Consider the following 14,681-nt stretch of genomic DNA (forward strand, 5'->3'; position numbering starts at 1 on the left):
ATCCTTTTTCAAAACAATACTCCAGATATAAACTATCAATCCATTAGTCTACATAGGAGATGAAACTTGTTTGACATCCCTGATGTAGTTTAAAGGTTTTATTTTGGTAATAAGGCCCAAAGAACAACAGTGACTTAGTAGTGAGCTGAAACCAGAACCCAGGTTACTGACCCTCCTGATTTTCCATTCAGGGCTTCCCTTCCCAGATGATTACTCCTTTCTTTCAATAGCCAAGTCCTATAATTTACAACCTATTCATTGGCAAATACCTAATGGTGTTTAACATGTATAATTAGAAAGCACATCATATATATTTCAGCCTTACTGAAAAGACATCTGGCCTCTCACTGATGTTAGGAGCTCTTGGGGAAAAGGGCCCATGTTAGACTTGGTGTCCTTCTAAAGTTCTAGTCCTGTTTCTGGCACATGGTAGGTATTCAATAAAAATCCTCTCACATATATCCAACTCTATCTGTCTGTCTGTCTGTCTGTCTATCTATCTATCTATCCATCTATCTCAAACAAATAAGAGGTCTATCCTTAAATTCTCACCAGGAATCATGGGAAAAAAACCTACCTCTTGTATACAAGTAGTATTTGTTTGAAAGGACTTTATGTCATGATGTCACATACCCTCACTTCTATGTAGAATGACATCCTATGTTTCAATAAATTTTCATTTCATTTGAATATTTTAGGGGAGGGTAAATTATTATGTCAATGACTGGGCTCCCTTATGATTCTAGAAATAGAAAGGGCAGTGCTATGATTTGGGCCTCAAAATCCCTGAGAAATGATAGCTTTTTTTTTTCTTGTTTTTCATGGTGACAGCAATTGACCATAACTTGTGATTCTGTATGATATTCACAAGCTACAATTGTTAGGATAGAAAGACGAAAGAAAGGATATGAAGAAAAAGAGAACGGGAAGAGAGAAGATGGGAAAGTTATTTTACAACACAGCAATAAGATACAGTATTATCTCTTCAAAGAATAGATTTAAAAAATCTGTACAAGCCACAGCTAACATCACACTTCATGGCGAAAGACCGAATGCATTTCTGTTAATGTCAGGAACAAGACAAAAATGTCTGCTCTTGCCATTTCTAACATTATACTGAAGGTTCTAGCTGGTGCAATTAAGCAAGGAAAAAAGGCATCCATATTTGAAGGAAAGAAGCAAAACTCTCTCTTTTTGCATGTATATCTTGTATATAGAAAACTCTGAGGAATTCACTAGAAAACTGTGGCTTTAGCAAGGTTGCAGGATATAAGATTGGTATATAAATAATTATATTTATGTACATTTGCAATGAACAATCCAAAAATGAAATTAAGAAGACAATTCATATGCAAAAGAATGAAATCAGAACCCTAACTCATACAACGTACAAATACTAACTCAACATGGATCAACCACCTAAATGTAAGAGCTAAAATTATAAAACTCTTAGAAGAAAATATGATATAAATCTTCATGACTTTCATTAGGCAATGGTTTCTTAGATATGACACCAAAAGCAAAAATAACAAAAGAAAAAATACACACATTAGACTTCACCAAAATTAGAATCTTTTGTGTACAAAGAACACTATCAAGAAAATGAAGACAACCCACAGAGTGGGACAAAATATTGCAAAGCATATATATCTCATAAAGGTTTAATAACCCAACTATATAAAGAACTTCTGCAACTCAACAATAACAAGACAACCCAATTTAAAAATGGGCAAAGGATCTCAATAAACATTTCTCCAAATAATATATACAAATGGCCAATAAGCACATGAAAATATGCTCAATATCAACAGTCATTAAGGAAATGAAAATCAAAACCACCATGAGATACCACTTTGTACCAACTAAGATGGCTGTAATCAGAAAGACATATAATAACAAGGATATGGAGAAATTGGGACCCTCATGCATTGTTGTGGAAATGTAAAATGGTGCAACCACTTTGGAAAACAGCCTGTCAGTTCCTCAAAATGTTAAGCATAGAGTTACTATATGACCCAACAATCTCACTCCTAGGCATACAGCCAATGGAAATAAAAACATATGTCACAGAAAAGTTTGTACACAAATGCTCATAGCAGCATTATCCATAATAACTAAAAATTGGAAACAATTGAAATGTCCATCAACTGATAAATGAACAGATTAAATGTGGCATATCCATATAATGGAATATTATTTGGCAATAAGAAGAAATGAAGTACTTACACATTCTACAACACAAACACGTCTTGAAAACAATGTAAGTGAAAAAAGCAGCCACAAAAGACCACATGGTGTATAATTTCATTTATATAAAATAACCAGGATAGGCAAATCCATAGGGACAAAAAGTAGATTAGTGGTTGCCTATGTTGGGGTGGGAGGATGGGGAAATGGGAGGTGACTATCAATGCATATAGGGTTTCTTTATGGAGCCATGAAATACTCTAAAATTGATTGTGGTGATGGTTGAATAATTCTAAATATACTAAAAACCACTGGATTGTATTTTTTAAGTGGTTGAGTTACATTGTATGCAAATTTTATCTTATAAAGCTATTATTTTAAAAACATGTACACATGTATATGTGAGTAAATATTCTAATTTTGATGGCTAAATTTTAGTTATTAATTCTCTTCTATGTCTGTCACAACAATCCGTGTATTCATTAGATAATCCATGTTTCTATGACTACTGTCTTAGCGTCATAATGTGAAACAGACTAGATATATTTTCTGATGAGCAGATACTTTTTATAAAATCCATCGTTTTAGAACATTAAGTTAAAAGGAAAAAACTTAAAGAAACAAAAACCACCTAAACTATCTTGTTCTTCTTCATTGTAGTCATTACATCACCTTCATCAACACATTGCTTCTGCTAACCACTTGCAGCTTTACTCCCAGTGTTTAAATATATTTACCATAAATCCATTTCATCAGAAATCACATTATTAACTTCAGCAATATATTTATAACAGTGCTCTACCGTCTGGTACCTTCATAATTTGTTTGCTACTGAAAGCCTAAATGTGTTAATTATAGTTAAATCCATGGCAACTGAGAGAACTTAATGTTTCCATCATTTTGTACCTACCCCTTTCGAATCAATCACTCCAGGTTTGGCATTAAACTTCACTGTCTTCAATCGGGCACGTTCCTTTCTTTCCACCCTAAAGCAAATTGAGAATAAAGAGTCTCTCACATGACAAGGCATTTATGACTAAGTTCCATATTAAGTGAAGAACATTTTTTCCTCCTATCCTTGAAGCTCAAATAAAATGTGTTCTAAAATATTTCTCTTCCTTTGTTCCATATAAAAAATCTTGGTACAAAGTCTCTAAGTTTCTAACATGTCCCTTGAAATTACTCCGATACATATACTGAGAGTCACGTCATGGTGTTTGTAAGCAACAGAGAGGTAGAAAAAATATTTGTTATTTAAATGCTTAAATAATTAAATCAAAATCTATTTCAAATCTCAGTCCATAAAGATGAACACCTATATTGGAGACTAAACAAGCTTCTCCTCCCCTCTCCTCTTCTCTCCTCCCTTTTTCTTCTTTGTTTTTCCTTCTCTTCCCCTTAAGAACACTAGTGTATTTAGCTTCACTTTTTAACCAAACATGTTATATATAATCTTGAGCTTTCCTTTTCCCCAATGTCCTTCTGTCATCTCTGCAGATTCATTGTTTTCCTGCTACCTCATTTATTCATTAAACACTTAGTGACTGCCTACCATGTATCAAGCAAGGAGCTGGGGGACAAAGAAAAAATATTCTAAAAGCATGACTGCAATGAATTCTTAGCAAGAATGAATTTGGCAAGAACAGTGGTGTAAACAAACACAGAAAATGCTGTAGAACAAGATGGCTGATATCAATGTGGGAGCACCTATCTCACTGGGAGGGTGCAAAGGAGGAGTAGAAAGCATTAGGATGGGCTTCTTGGAGGAAATATCAATTTATCTGAGATTGAAGGATTACAAAGAGTTTGTCAGTAGGGAAATTTCAGGGGGATTTTTCACAGAAGGAACAACACATTCCTCAACCTGAAGATATGAGTGAGCTACAAGATTGCAGAAAGATTCTAGTACAGGGTACATAGGGGATATATAGGATAGGGCAGTGAGGCTAGCGAGGTGACAGACTCCTTATAATGGGTATTCATCCACATTAAGGACTTGAGTTTTTTTCCTTGGGAATCATCATAAGCTCTTAGAGGATATGAAGCAGTGAAGTGATAAAATCAGATCAGCATTTAAATAAACAACCCTGGTCGAGGTGGAAGATAGACTGAAGGAGGGAAGGAGCAGAAGGAAGCTGGGGGCCTATTTAGAAGCTGTTGCCATAGTCCAGGTGAGAAATAATGAGAAATGATAGTGGGGTGGAGAAGAGGGAAAGGCTTGAGAAATATTAGGAAAATAAAATTGGGTGGACTCACGCCTGTTTGAAGGCCAGGGTTGAAAAAGTGGAAAATAATCTAAATATTTCCTTGATTCTTCTGAGCCCCTCCAGTCAGACATGATTGCTCCTTTGTAACTGGAACAGTCTCCATGTCAGCACTACCTCTTGATTTCCTTGTGTTTACTTACATTTGCACTGCATATACAGGGTTGTATGTACCTTAAGGTAAAAGCCCACTTATCACTTGATGGTGTTTTATAGCAAGTCCTCAATAAATAATTGTCCAGCAAAAATAATATTCATTGCATTGTTTTAACATGACTTCTTGTTTAAATATTGCTAGCTTTAAATTCAAAGATGTGGGGGAAAAAAGAGAAAGAAAAAACCCGAACCTACAGAAACTTAATAGTTTATGGAGTCTAAGCTATTCATAGATCAATAATTAACAGCACACTCCTTTCTAACTGAGAGCTCTTTTGTGTTCCCAACTGAAACACAGTGAAGATCAGGGTTTCTATAGTTACAGAATGGAATTGCAGAATATATTTATTTCAGTGTGAGAGTAGAATATCTGAGTGGAAACAGCTGAACAAAATTTTTCAAATCTAATGTAATATATTAAAACAATGTGAGGCCGGGTGCGGTGGCTCACGCCTGTAATCCCAGCACTTTAGGAGGCTGAGGCGGGTGTGTATCACCTGAGGTCAGGAGTTCGAGACCCGCCTGGCCAACAGGGTGAAACCCTGTTTCTACTAAAAATACAAAAACAAAAATTAACTGGGTGTGTTGGCGGACACCTGTAATCCCAGCTACGCGGGAGGCTGAGGCAGGAGAGTCACTTGAACCCGGGAGGTGGAGGTTGCAGTGAGCCTAGATCATGCTATTGCACTCTAGCCTGGGTGACACAGCGAGACTTCGTCTCCCCCAAAAGTAAATAAATATAAATAAATAAATAATAAGTAAAACAATGTGTTCCACCAAGAGTTTCTACTTGCACCAGGCATACAACAGTTGGGGAGAAAGCAAGACAGATTTCAGATAAGATAAGCTGCCAAGTGGAAAATGCTCACTGATAAAATGCCTCCTTTGAGCTTCATCACTTCATCACCTTTTCTCGATTTTAATCCAAGTGCAAATGATAATTTATATTCATCTCTTTGTATTCTTCTAAAACTGTTGTTACAGCCCTAACTTTATTTCAGCTTCTTTGCATTAACTGGGCTATAGTCAATGCTTTGGCATCATTCAATGATGCCAAAATGGCTGTAGTATGCAGCGAATACATGGTTATTTGATCAGGGTATGCAAATAAATTCTGCATAAACCCACAGAACTCACACAGGTTCCAAACATACAGAATGTCAGGAGGAACTCAGTATTCAACTCTCAGAACTGTTTGGACAGAGCATTCTAATACTGTCCCCTGCCCTGCACCCCAACCCCATTTCTATGTTTATCCTTTTCAATTTTCTTGAGAAATGTCTCTGTTAGGAAGATTTTAATGGTTCATCCCTTAAATCTTAAAAAGGTTGCAAAGAATATTAAGTCAGCCAGACACACACACAGACACACACACATACACTCACCTACCATTTGCTATAGTTTATTATTAATCTTCAAATGGGTAATAGAGAAAGTAAAAAAAAAAAAATTGAAGCCATATGGAGGTCACATACTTCCAGTTCACCCATGAAGGAAGTTGAAAAGCTTTGCTTCCTATTTGGGTTGAAAGTTTCATTAATAATAATATAAGTGGCTGCTGAAGTTGCAACATATAATTATTAATAAAGTTCCTTCACATTTACATCATCTCATTTGGTCCCCACAACAACCTAAGGATTTAGGTATTATCAATCTCATTTTATAACTGAAGAAACTGAGACTTGAAGCTTGCCAGATCAGAAACTGGTAGAAACAGAGCCTGAACATACATTCTCTGACAGCTAACTTCAGTGTCTGTCCACAGCCACTCAGTTTGGGAAACAGCATTCAGGTACCTCCCAAGCCTGCATTATCCAAATTCTCAACAAACGTGAGATTTTTGGAGCAGCTTCCACAGTATGAAGGCACATACATATCCTTAGAAGTCTAGGCTGAGGTTTTCACAAATGATAACCAATGTACCCTTGCATCCCCATCTCCCTAATGTCCTGAATGCTATGAATATTATTAATTATTAAATAAACCACAACCAAATTTAAGCATACAATCGAGTTAGTAGCATACCACAAGAAGTTGACCTCAAAATTCAGAATAAATTTACTTTAAACATGGAAATCTGCTTAGTTAAATCCCTATTTGAGTTGATCCATCTCCTCAGCACACCAGCAACCCTAATAGTGCATTCCCATCACAGAGGCTTGCAGTACTGCCTCTTGGGGTTCTCTGCAAACCTCTTTCCTTGAGAGGGAGGCTATGTCTGTGGCTTAGCTTCCTCATCTGCCTCAGCCCTTTCCTCTCTCCTAGCTCTTTCTGGGATGCATGTGAATGATTTACTGTTGAAATGAGAGTTAAGTCTGGAAAATAGGGGTCTAAATAACGTGGTGTTTTTTTTTTTTTTTCTGGCAACTAAAGCTCAAATTTTGAAAAATGGAAAACAGCTATTATTGGAATGTACACTAAGTTTTAGAAACTGTGCTAAGCACTTCACCTATAATAGCTATAATCCAGGGGTTGACATGAGCTGGGTACATAGTAGATGCTTATTGAGACTTTGTTGAATGAGTAAATAAATAAACTCTCAAGGGGGCTACTAGTTCTTTACCTAATTGTGAAAACAATCAGGTCAGGGAGTTTAAGTGAATTGCTGAACAACCAGTTTTTCCCATAAAAAGTGATTTGCCATTTCACAACTTACTTTCCTGGTAAGAATCTAGGTAAAAGTCTAGCATCACTTTTTCTTATTGTTTTACTGAGTAAGACTTCTTTGGCTAGTAAATATTAAGGTCCAAAGGCTTTCACCTAAAGAAATTGTGGACCACCTGAAGAGACAGACCAAATCTCAATGACAACTGCCTTCCTTCCCCACTCACACTTAGTCTCAAGCAATTAATTAGATTGTTTGAGCAGAAATAATCCTCCCTGTCCAAGTCTCATCACTGACCAAAATACCAAAAACATAAATGGAATGGCAAAATTTGAGCAATCAATTCTGACATTTCACATCTCTAGAGAGCACCAAATGGCCATGCTTTAATAAGCCCAACTGTCTTCCTCTCCCTCTCTCCCATCTGGTATTTTTAGGTTCTGGCCAAACCCATAATTGGGTCAGGCTTGGAGCATTGGATAGTGGGAACATCATTTGTCCTTGGGAGTTCCTATCCCTATGCTCCACAGGTCCTGTTGGAGGGAGAATTAGAATGTCACCCACATTAGTGGCCACAGGCTTGCTGTGACAGCTAGGTGAGTAAACTCTTATATAATGCCAGCCATATGCTGCCATCTGAGAGCCCAAGTGACCAGTCACTAGGGAACAATGAATAATCTCTTTGGCTTAAGAGAGCATGGGACAGCCAGGCGCGGTGGCTTACGCCTGTAATCCCAGCATTTTGGGAGGCCGAGGCGGGCAGATCACCAGAGGTCAAGAGTTCGAGACCAGCCTGGCCAATGTGGTGAAATCTCGTCTCTCCTAAAAATACAAAAATTAGCCAGGCATGGTGGTGGGCATCTGTAATCCCAGCTACTCAGGAGGCTGAGGCAGGAGGATAGCTTGAACCCGGGAGGTGGAGGTTGCAGTGAGTTGGGATTGTACTCCGGCCTAGGCAACGAAAGTGAGACTCTGTCTCAAAAAAAAAAAAAAAAAAAAAAAAAAAAAGAGATACCATGGAACAAAACCCAGCTTGGCCTCTTATACACTACATAATCTCAGAAAAGTGATTCTATGCTAAGAGTCTAGATTTTAAAGTCACACAAGCCTGGGTTTGAATTCTGCCTCTTCCACTTACTAGGTCTATAATTTAGGGTGGTCCTCAACCTCTTAGGATTTCAGATTTTGTGTTGATACAATTAGAATAGTAGCGCAGACTTCAAAAATTTATAATGAATGTTAAATGAGATAATACAAGAAAATTGTTTAGCACAATGTCTGATCTATAGTAATAACTCACTATACAAAAGGCTGCTACAAAGATGATTATGATAACGCTGCCCATAATGTCACTTCTCATTACTGGTCCCAGTTTCCTTACTTGTAAAAATGAAGTAATACAGGTACCCTACTTCAGGTGCTCACTGCCAAGTCAGTCCCTTTATGCTAGGTGGGAGCAAGACATGGACTTCCATTTTTCTCTCTTAAAAGACCCTGCCACCAGACTTGAGAGCTGTAGGGCCAAGAAGAGCCCCAAACCTTTGCAGTTGCTCATAGAGACATCAGAAAGGCATGTGTTTGAATCTAGGCTTAGCCCTCTGCTGCCACTGTAATTTTGGCAAGCTACTTGAATTATCTGACTTTCTATTTCCTTCCTTGGCATATGCTCCTAGGGTAGTTTGTTCCTGGTGTAGTGTAAAGCCATCTGGCTTTGCTATCAAAGAGACTGGTGTTTGGTCAGTGGCTGGCTGTGTATTTTTGGGTAAGTTACTTGACTTCTCTGATCCTCAGTTTCCTTATGAGGTTTTTGTGAAGATTAAATTGAAATGATGTATTTGAAAGCACCTGGTGCAATACATGATCAGTGCTGTTATCAGATGGCATTCACTCTCTGTCTGCTGCCGTTTCACTTTCCTGGCCTTTACAATATAGCCTGCATTGCCCTAATCGCAGAGTAGCTGTGCCACAGTTACATGTTGGTCCCACAAGTGATGGGCTCCAGATAGTGAACCAACAATAGTACGTGGCACTCAGATGCTGCCCAAGCAATGCTTGCTGAATTGAATTTTGCTAGCTCTTATTTTTGTATCTGTAGGGGGCACGATTGCATATGTCTTAAGTGCAATTCTGTAGCCTGGATTCAAATTCCAGTTCTGCCACTTACTACAGGGGCAATTTCAGGCACATTAATGAACCTCTCTGTGCCTCAATCTCCTCATTTGTAAAATAAGGATAATAACGGCAACTTACTCATAGGGTTCTAATGAGGTTTAAATAAATTAATAATTGTAAAGGGCTTACAACAGTGTCTAGCATGCAATAGGAATGTTTTGTTCAATAAAATTTATTCACCATCTTCAGAAAAAAGGAGGGGGAAGGTGATAATATTCATACTCTTCATCTCATGGTTTCATTTGGGATGATTAAATGACATTATCAATAGAGAAACATTTTTGAAAAGGGTATAAAGTCATACACTGATGTTATCCATTATAAGATTTTAAAAATTTTCCAGATCAGCACTACTAGGTAAATTATACTCAAGAAACAGGCTAGAAAGAAATTAATGATTGAAAAATAACATCAACCTAATAAATGTACGTTTTTAAATTACATTAAAATAAGTACATGGGTACTCTTTGTGGGGTAGAATTATAAGTGATTTTTATGTTTTTCTAAATGTTCCCACCTTTCTACAATAAAAGGTATTACTTTTACAAATACTTAAAGGAATAAAAGTAACTATTTTGAAAATAATTAAAATCCTAAAAAGAAAATTTGGCAGAAATGTATTTACAGCTATAAATTATATATATATAATATATATTATATATATGAGGTGGAGCTACTGCACCCTTCATAAAAAGTAGAATGTAAATAAATATCAACCTTGCAGTCACTAATCAAACTTATTTTCCAGGTCAGCTATACTCTGGTTGTTAAGATGGTTCTCTTCCAAAATAAGAGAGAAATAGCTAATTCAAGAATGATTACCAGCAGGTGGAAAATTATTCAGGAGGAATAGCATTGAGAATGTTCTTCTGGAGAAAAATGATGAGCTAATTGAACAAACAAATGACTTGATAAGATTGGTTAGAATCATAGAACCTCAGGGTTGGAAAGAGTCAGAAAACTGTATAGTTCAACTCCTGTATCCAAAATTTGAATCCCTTTTCTATCTTCCCAGATAGTCCATGCCATCTTTAGGCAGCTCCAACTAGTGAGAGGATTTCTTTAAAATGAGCTGACATCTATTTCCGCATAGCTTTCCTTCCTCCACCCCATTACTATCTTTGGGGCCATAATTCAACAAGATGGCTCTTTCTTCTAGAGAACAGCTCTTCAGACAGCTCAAAATAATTAAATCAAAGCAAACCAAAATGCACGTTGTCTTGACATTTTATTTGAAGTAAATGGAAATGGAGAGACCCAGAATATAAACAAACCAGTGCTGAGTCAATGCTTTAAACATGTAACCTTTCAGAAAACACACACAGCCATTCTACAGTCAGAATGCCCTGGAAAAGCAATGTTAGGCAATTATCCAGGAGCCAAGAGGCTTAAAGAAACCCAGAGAACTCTGCTGGTGGGAGATCTATAGGCACTGACATGGGGGAGGGAGAGGCTCCCTGGAATTTTGGCACCTTCACTGTGACTCCTGCTGGCTAAAGGTAAGAGAACAGCTGAGGACCAGTGAGCCCTCTGCTTTACATGTCCCATTCTTTCCCAGGCTGTGCGACCACAGGCAGAGAGAAGAGAGGATCAGTTGTCTCGGAAGCACAAATATCCCACAGAGTTATTCTGAGGTTTAAGTTCCATCTCCCCATTATGGTTTGTACTAGCTCAATCACTTGATGTGTAGTAGCACTTGAATGCCCAGCTTCACTGGGAATATTTTACAAAGGCATTTTGGGTGTTTGGAGATGAGGATCAAAGCCCTTTGAGAAATCTGCAGCTTGAGAAAAGCTAGTGCCTGCTTTTATTAAGCATAATTCCTGACTGATTTTGTACTATATCTAGTCTCTGGGATACAGCCAATTTCTGTTTCTTGGACATCTTGGTGCCAAAGGGACATTTGTGAGAAGGAAAGTTCTTGTCTGGTGATGGATCTGCTGGGACAGATTAAGGAGTTGGCTGTTCTGAAGCACATTTCTGCTTTTCAAAAGCAGAGCTGAAGAAATGCTTGGAAGAGAAAGCATGATACTCTTGATTTAGGAAACACTTACACAGAACTAAATATCTTGGTGGCTATTGGAAGTTGTGAGGTGGGGAACAAGAGTAAAGAAAACAGTAAAAAAAGAAAAAAAATTATAAACCCAGTCCTTAGACCTCACCAGATGTTTGACAGCTCATATCCCAAGCACCTGAATTTGAGATGAAGGTTTTCCATTTTTTTCTACTAATATTTGGAGATATCACATAGCCAGGACCTTAGCCTAGTAAATTGCCTACTTCATTTGCCTTTGACTTGGCCTTTCTATAATATTCATTGGTAAATGTTGAAACTCTGGAAATAAATGGACTGAATTTGTAAGTCGGCATATGAGCTGATAAGCACAAGTTTGCACATGCACACACTGGTAAAAGTTTTAGGAACACAGTGTAAGCTGATCCTCTTTCTTCCTTTATTTCTTGTCACAGTCACCAATTTTGGTAAAACCCTAATATAGGAAAAAGCGGATTTTTAATTCATGTCACCTGTCACCACTGACAATTTTCCTGCAGATTGACTATCCCATTTAAATAAATTTAATTTTGTGAACAGTTTCTCCCACCTTCTTCTTCCCTCATCTCCACTTGCTGGATAGCTGACAAGCAAATATTCTAGTACAAAAGGCATTCTTACCTCCTTTTGCTGGGGATGACCCCCATCTCCTCACTGTCTCCCTCCAGCATGACTCTCCTGGCTTGCCACCACTCATCATCAGAGGCATTGATAACGTGGAGAATATCTCCATATTTAAAACTAAGTCCTTGACTTGGCAGCCCACTGTCCTTGCTCTTGTCGTAGTCGAACATGGCTCTGGAGGAAAGGACAAAAGAGGACATTGTTAGGAATCTCTGGCAGCACAGATTTAGGATTTATGGTTTCAAATGTTTGCTCTTGCTCTGAGAACCTATCATCACTTGATATCAACTCCCGGAATGATTCCCTGGATCACAGTCCACACTCTCACTGCTTTGGCAACACACTAAAGTTAGTTCTTGCTTCTTCTTGGAGGTTACAGGGGTGGCCTATAGATCCCCCAAACTGAGATCTGCTTCTTTTCTTGGAGACCATCAGATGTTAGAAGGTGATAATAGAAGACAAGAAAGGTACTTTACTACCTAGTTGAGATTTTTTTCCCCTCCCATTACAATCAAATTTTTAAAATTACTAAAAAAAGTAAAATAATAAAGAGAAACATGGCTATATTTCTAAATGAAGCATTTTGTACTGTAAACAAATCATCTCAGATGTATCAGCCTGTAGAACTGTTTCTTTTATAATGGGAAAAAATGGTAACAAATGTCCACCCATAGTAGGCGGTGATTCCTCCACTCAATGAAATATTGGACCACCACTGCAACTGGATGAAGAGGTTAATGTAATCACCTGAATACATGCTTAAAATGCAGTAAATTAAAAAATCTATGCATATATGTGTGTGTATGGATAGACAAAAATCATATAAACAACACGACAAATATTTTTGCTTCCATATGATGCCTAGCTTACCTCATCATGGCACTTATCTGTGAATTACAATTGCTCTCTGTATCGTGCTGCAAAAAGCATTTGCTAAGCATTTGTTAAGGCCAATGCACTGTAATATGTATGAGTGGCAGCATGAGGGAGATGGAATCAGAATCAAAATGATGAACCAGACCTTAGAAACTAGCTGTCATCATTAAGAGGTGAACATTTGCCACCACTCCTATATTGTCCACATCCTGCTGTATATCCCATTTTCAAAAATCACCACCCCACACATACAGCATATGACTTTCCCAGAGAAGCAGATTTCACTACCTGTCTGTCTATTCCCCTTTGATTTCATTCTAAGAATTTCCTTAGAGTATAACCACTATGTATGCAAAACTAGCAAGATCTGGGGAACAGATTTTTCTAAAAAATTTGTTTTATTTTAGATTTTTCCACACTGAGGACCAAGTGTGGTTTCTTCTTCTTTTTTTTGCCCATCAAAGAAATGTCACATCTGCTGCCATGGCAACAAGAAAGAGCTGAAGACAGCATCTAGAGCTCTCAAACACAGCAGGAAAAGTATAATTAATTGCAACGTAGTCCCTTCTTTCATTAACACTGTCTCCCAGAGATGGAATTTGGAGAGGGTTTCTTGGTCCAAGCTCCCGGAATGAATCATTTTCACCTTGACCACCCCTGCCAAAGGCTCAGACAAAGTACCAGTCAGGAACAGGGAGCTGGGGAAAGGCCAATGCCCACTCCTGAAGCTATCACTTCTTTGATCCTGTGATGTGACATATATTAGTTAACATTCTTGAGCCACAGGTTTTTTGATGCAAAATTAGTCTAATAACAACATTCACCTAGATTTACTGTGATCCTTAATGAAATAACACATATGCAGCATTAAGCCTATAGTATGTGCAGTCTAGTGTATTACAGTGTGGTTTTGAATATGGACTACTGGGTCCATGTCCTGCTCCTACTATGTCTTAGTCTTACAGCTAGTCAGCTGGGCAAGTTACTTCGTCTCTTTCAGGCTTCAGTTTCCTCATATACAACATAATGATAATGATGACACTGATGATAGCAATACCTCCATTATGGAGTTGCTGTATGGGTAAAATGTTACATAAGGTAATATATATAAAGCATGTACAAATGGACCTGGCACACAGTGACAAATAGTAAGTATGAACTAATGTTTTTATTATTATCTCCCTTTTTCCTTTTGGGTAGAGGCTAATACAAATCTTTTCTATAGATTCTACTCTGTGCAAAAAGGAGTTAATGTAGCAGGCCTGAGACTGCTGTTCTTGCTTGTAAGGGTGGCCCTTGGCTGACATCTGGAAAGTTAGATTTTGGGAGGGTTCCCACCATTTTCTCATAAAAATGGCTTACTGTGCCTAAACTGTTTGTACAAACAATATCATTTATACTGAACACCTGCTTTCTTTCTGGGAGTCTGATATTCTGGTATGTGCTAGGCAGAGGCTGCCTACATGACCAGCCCCCAGTAAACCTGGACATTGAGTCTCTAATAAGATTCCCTGGTAGATAACATTTCGCACCTGTTGTCGCAATTTGTTGCTGGAAGAATTAGGCACTTTCTGTGTGATACTACTGAGAGAGGACTCTCGGAAACTTGCAGCTAATTTTTTCCAGACTTTGTCCTATGCTCCTGCTCCCTTATCTGACAGTTTCATATCTTTTTGTGGTAATAAATCATAATCATGAGCATGATCATGCTGAGTCCTGTGACCTATCCTAGTGAGTCATCAAC

The 14,681-nt window shown here is 37.9% G+C and overlaps 1 protein-coding gene and 1 long non-coding RNA gene across 39 annotated transcripts in view; one reads left to right on the forward strand and one right to left on the reverse strand.

Moving 5' to 3' along the window:
* The window catches only part of LOC107967372 (uncharacterized), a 283,858-nt gene that overhangs the window by 241,036 nt on the left and 28,141 nt on the right, over nt 1-14,681 (forward strand). The window lies entirely within an intron of this gene.
* DLG2 (discs large MAGUK scaffold protein 2) overlaps nt 1-14,681 on the reverse strand; it is a 2,168,441-nt gene that overhangs the window by 74,744 nt on the left and 2,079,016 nt on the right. For all 38 annotated transcript variants that reach the window (XM_063783330.1, XM_063783332.1, XM_063783324.1 and 35 more), the window contains 2 exons: nt 12,059-12,235; nt 3,098-3,173 (listed from right to left, as the gene is read on the reverse strand). In XM_063783330.1, the coding sequence (XP_063639400.1) occupies nt 3,098-3,173; nt 12,059-12,235 (253 nt within the window). The remainder of the gene's footprint in view (nt 1-3,097; nt 3,174-12,058; nt 12,236-14,681) is intronic.

Source organism: Pan troglodytes, chromosome 9 (assembly GCF_028858775.2).
Source record: "Pan troglodytes isolate AG18354 chromosome 9, NHGRI_mPanTro3-v2.0_pri, whole genome shotgun sequence".
NCBI lineage: Eukaryota > Metazoa > Chordata > Mammalia > Primates > Hominidae > Pan > Pan troglodytes.